Source organism: Borostomias antarcticus (assembly GCF_949987555.1).
Source record: "Borostomias antarcticus genome assembly, contig: scaffold_647, whole genome shotgun sequence".
Lineage (NCBI taxonomy): Eukaryota > Metazoa > Chordata > Actinopteri > Stomiiformes > Stomiidae > Borostomias > Borostomias antarcticus.
In genome coordinates this window covers 2,501-7,500 of record NW_028175568.1, presented here as the reverse complement: position 1 = coordinate 7,500, position 5,000 = coordinate 2,501, and the positions used below count along the sequence as shown (strand labels likewise).

General features: G+C 52.3%; 1 protein-coding gene across 1 annotated transcript in view; it reads left to right on the top strand.

Moving 5' to 3' along the window:
* LOC311329458 (acetylcholine receptor subunit gamma-like) overlaps positions 1–5,000 on the top strand; it is a gene marked incomplete at both ends in the record, with an annotated part of 11,564 nt that overhangs the window by 4,931 nt on the left and 1,633 nt on the right. The window contains one exon of the mRNA XM_084463304.1: positions 4,686–4,800. Coding sequence (XP_084319430.1) covers positions 4,686–4,800 — 115 coding nt within the window. The remainder of the gene's footprint in view (positions 1–4,685; positions 4,801–5,000) is intronic.

Sequence of the window (5,000 nt, the reverse complement as noted above, 5' to 3'; positions counted from 1 at the left end):
CACACACACAGAGATTGCTTGCTTATGGTTGTCCATCGTATCCGATGATGACAATCCTGCCTCTGCTATTCATGAGTCTTCATGTGGCTATAAAGCCCAATCCGTGAGCCACACTGTCTGCTACAAACAGAACAGGTGAAGGCACTGACTGGGGGTGTGGGTGTGGAACTGGCTTCATGTCTCTTCAAGCGTCTCCTGGTCCGTCGATCACCTCTGTCCTCCTCAAGCTTCTGCACCCCTTGTTGACAGAGCTGCTGCCAGATGGAACGTTGAGCGGCAGTGTCCTCCAGCTGGTTTGGGTTCAGGCTACACTTTTTCATGGTAGTCTTCAGTTGGTCCTTGTAACGTTTTTTCTGGCCCCCTGCCAGGCGACGGCCAAGATGTAACTGGCCATACAGCACTTTACGGGGTAGGCGCTCCCTCGGCATCCGGATGATGTGACCAAGCCAACGAAGTTGGTGCTGGGTGACTGTAGCCTCCATACTGATGCAGTTGGTCTTGCGTAGGATTTCAGTATGGGGCACTCGGTCATGCCAGGTTATCCCCAGGATGGACTGGAGGCATCTGATATGGAAGGCCTCGAGCACCTTGAGGTGGCGACTGTATAGGGTCCATGCCTCACAGGTGTAGAGGAGAGTTGTGATGACAACTGCCAGATAAACTGATACTTTGGTGTGCAGGTTGAGGTCTTTATTTTGGAAGACCCTTCTCCTGAGTCTGCCAAAAGAGGATGACGCTTGTTTAATCCGGTTTTGTATCTCTCTGTCGATGCTGGAGTCGTCAGAGAGGAAACTGCCCAGGTATTTGAAGGATTCCACTATTGTAAGTGGTTTGTCGGAGACCGTGAAGGTTGGTGAGAGAGATGGAGGGGTAGAAGCCCACTGGCATATAACTTCAGTCTTTGCCACGTTAATGGAAAGACCAAGCCTACCATACGCCTTTGCAGCGGCTGCAAGGGTAGCTTGCAGGGCTTCCGGAGTATGGGCCACAACCGCACAGTCATCAGCATACTGTAGCTCGATGATGCGCTCAGATGTTACTTTTGTGACTGCCTGGAGCCTACGGATATTGAACAGATTCCCGTCAAGTCTGTAGTCCACAGTAACTCCCCTATCCCTCTCGATGTCCTTGTGGAGCAGTAGCGTCACACACAGGAGGAAGATGTTAAAGAGAACTGGAGCGAGGATGCACCCCTGGCGTACACCAGTGCACACCCTGAACGGCTCGGATTCCTGGCCTCCGGTGGTCACGCGTGCCATCATCCCTTCGTGGAACTGCCGAAGGATGTTGACAAACCTTCGTGGGCAGCCAAACTTCAGAAGGATGTTCCATAGGATCTCCCTGTTGACTGTGTCGAAGGCTTTTGACAGATCGATGAAGGCTATGAAGAGGTCCTGTTGTTGCTCCCTGCACTTCTCCTGGAGTTGTCGTGCTGCAAATACCATGTCCACAGTACTCCTGTTCCTCCTGAACCCACATTGTGACTCGGGCAGCAGCTCCTCCGAGATGTTCTTCACCAGCCTCTGTAACATGACTTTGGCCAGGACTTTTCCAGCAACAGCCAGTAGTGAAATGCCACGACTGTTGCCACAGAGGGACTTGTCTCCTTTGCCTTTATATATGGAGACAATGTTAGCATCCTGCCATTGCTGGGGAACGGTCTCATTCTTCCATACATGTGAGATGGTGAGGAAAAGCGCACAGGTGCAGAGGTAGCCTCCCTGTCTGAAGACCTCTGCAGGGATGTTGTCAGGGCCAGGGGACTTGTTGTTTTTTAGCGACCTGACTGCACTATGAACCTCTTCAAAGGTTGGTGGAAGGTCGAGATCTTGGATGGTGGGGCGGATAGGTAGTTCATCCAGGACTGAGGGATCTGTTGGGGAGGGCTGGTTCAGCAGTGTTTGAAAGTGCTCTGCCCACCTTCTCGTGATGAGTTTCTGGTCCTTTATGAGGGTGGTACCATCTTCAGACTTCAAGGGAGAGACGGAGCAGTTTCGTGGGCCGTAGATGGTTTTCACTGCATCATAAAAGTTGTGCATATCATTTCTATCGGCACAAGATTGTATTTCATTTGCCTTTGCTATCCACCACTCATTCTGCAGGGCACGCAATCTTGACTGCACCTCTTTCCTGGATTTTTGCCACTTTTGTCGGAGAGTCGTTGATGTAGGATTATTGAGGACAGCACTGTGTGCTTTGTGCATGTCTTTGAGCATGGAAGTTATTGTGCCAGTGTTGTCATTGAACCAGTCCTGTTGCTTTCTGCCCTTATACCCGATGGATTGGGAAGCTGCCTCATAAAGCCTAGAGTTCACAGATGACCACTTTTCATCAATAGGGTCATCTGTGCTCAGGAGATGTTCAATGTCCTCCAGGTTTTCAGCCAGAGACAGACGGAGGTTGTCCCGGATCTCAGCCCTTTCTAGCTGGATGCAGTCAAGCTTCCTCTTCCCTGACCTCTGGAGACGGACAGCAGGGCGCACTTTCACCAGGAGCCTGGTCATGATGAGTCGGTGATCTGTCCAGCACTCAGCCCCTCTCATTGCACGTGTGAGTAAGACGTCTTTTATCTCAGAGCGCCTCACAATGATGTAGTCCAACAGGTGCCAATGTTTGGAGCGTGGGTGCATCCAGGATGTTTTGTGCTTATTTTTGAGTTGGAAGAGTGTGTTCGTGATGGTCAAGCCATGCTCGGCACATAGGCTTAGTAACCGCAGGCCGTTAGCATTGACCTGGCCAACGCCATGCCCACCAATGACACCACTCCACACCTCGTTGTCGTTCCCCACTCTGGCATTAAAATCGCCCAGCAAAAAGATCTTGTCCTCCTTGGGTATACGACGGAGGGCCTCGTCTAGTGACTGATAGAATCGGTCCTTCACGTCGTCCCCTGATGGTAGTGTCGGTGCATAGGCACTTAGGAGGGTTGCATAGCGTTTCTTGGCCAGAGGGATCCTGAGTGACATGAGCCGTTCACTTATGCCAATCGGTGTTTCGGTGAGTCTTGGTAGGAGGCTGTTTTTTATTGCGAGTCCCACACCATGCTGATGTTGTCCTCCGGTGGGGTATCCCTTCCAGAAGAAGGTGTAAGTATCTTCCTTCAGGGAGCCTTCATCCAGGAACCTTGTTTCACTCAGGGCGGCAATGTCAACATTGTAGCGGTTGAGTTCCGCTGCAATGAGTGCAGTCCGTCGCTGAGGTCTTTCGGCGTTGCCGTCCAGCAGGGTTCGAACGTTCCATGTTGCCAGTTTAAGGGGGATCATTTTCTTTGCTTTATTTCGACCGCAGGGTGGAATGCCCCGACAGGCGCGGTAACCTGTCCAGGGTAGATTAAGTGGGCAATGTTTAGGCCACCTTTTCTAGGCCCCTCCCCCTAGGGGGTGAGCAGTGCACTCCTAAATAGGGCTGCTCAGTCGCACAGGGGTCTGCCGAGAGCAGCTGCCACTTGTCGGCTGCTAGCGACCATAGATAGCCCTGTGCCGCTGGCGTGCAGGGGTCTGGTTAGAGGCTTCCAGTCTATTCGAACCTGCCCCCGTCACCAGGCACCCTGGCGCCGCCAGACTTCCCATAGTTTCCGGTGCTGGTCTCACCGAGGCAGAGGTGGATACCTGCGCAATGACCTTATTTAGAGTGCCGTTGGGGATGCGCATGTCCCAGCAGCACTTCTTCGCCGCAAGAGGGTGGGATCTGGTGGCAAGGGAAACCCAAGACGGCCAGCACTCTCCCACAGCTGCAGGAGGCTGCCGGAGCTCCAGTCTTTCGGAGGACCGCCTGTCGTGCGCCGCCACACACGTTGCTTTTCTCTCAGGGTGTGCTCCCCTAGCCTTTGTCTTCCTAGACTTACCCACAAGGCAGCGGGACAGTGGTTGGTCAATGCCAGGGCGTGTCCACTTCACGTGGGCCTGCACATTTGACCTCTGGGGACCACTGCAGCTCCGAGATCCCCTTGCAGTTTCGCCTGGGACCGCGAGGTACCCAGTTTCCATGTGTGGCCGCGAGGAGGCACTGCAGGAGTCTTGGCAGTGGAGAGGCTATGTACCGGCAGGAGGAGACTTACGCACTCGGCTCCTCTTTTCACCCCCTGTGAAGGAGGCTAGCCGGCGGCAGTAGCTGAAAGCAGAAAGTAGCAAGCAGAGGCAGCGTGCAGCATGCACTACAACTACAACTACAAGTACTACTACCCCAGTAATACTGCACTATCGCATCAGCTGCCCTGTGCACTAGCACACACACACACACACTCACACAGAGATACACACACATCAACATCATCGTCCTGTGTGTTCTGTTCTCCTCCCTGGGCCTGCTGGTCTACTTCCTCCCCGCCAAGGGTGAACACACACACACACACACACACACACACACACACACACACACACTCACACACAGATACACACACACACACACACACACATGCACACACACACGCACACAGAGATACACACACACACACACACACACACACACACACACGCACACACATGTAATTCCCCAGAGATGCAGGTTGAATGCAGGTTGAATGTCTCTCTGTGGTCTCTCTCAGCTGGAGGTCAGAAGTGCTTCATGTCCATCACCACCCTGCTGGGTCAGACCGTCTTCCTCTTCCTGATCGCTGATCGCCTCTCTCTCTCTCTCTCTCTCTCTCCCTCTCTCTCTCTCTCTCTCTCTCTCTCCCTCTCTCTCAGCTGGAGGTCAGAAGTGCTTCATGTCCATCACCACCCTGCTGGGTCAGACCGTCTTCCTCTTCCTGATCGCTAAGAAGATTCCAGAAACCTCCAAAGCCGTGCCGCTCATCGGAAAGTAAGACTTCATATCCGCTTGTGACTCGTATTATACTACAGTATGCTCTAGTATTATACTACAGTATGCTCTAGTATTATACTACAGTATGCTCTAGTATTATACTACAGTATGCTCTAGTATTATACTAGTATGCTCTAGTATTATACTACAGTATGCTCTAGTATTATACTACAGTATACTCTAGTATTATACTACAG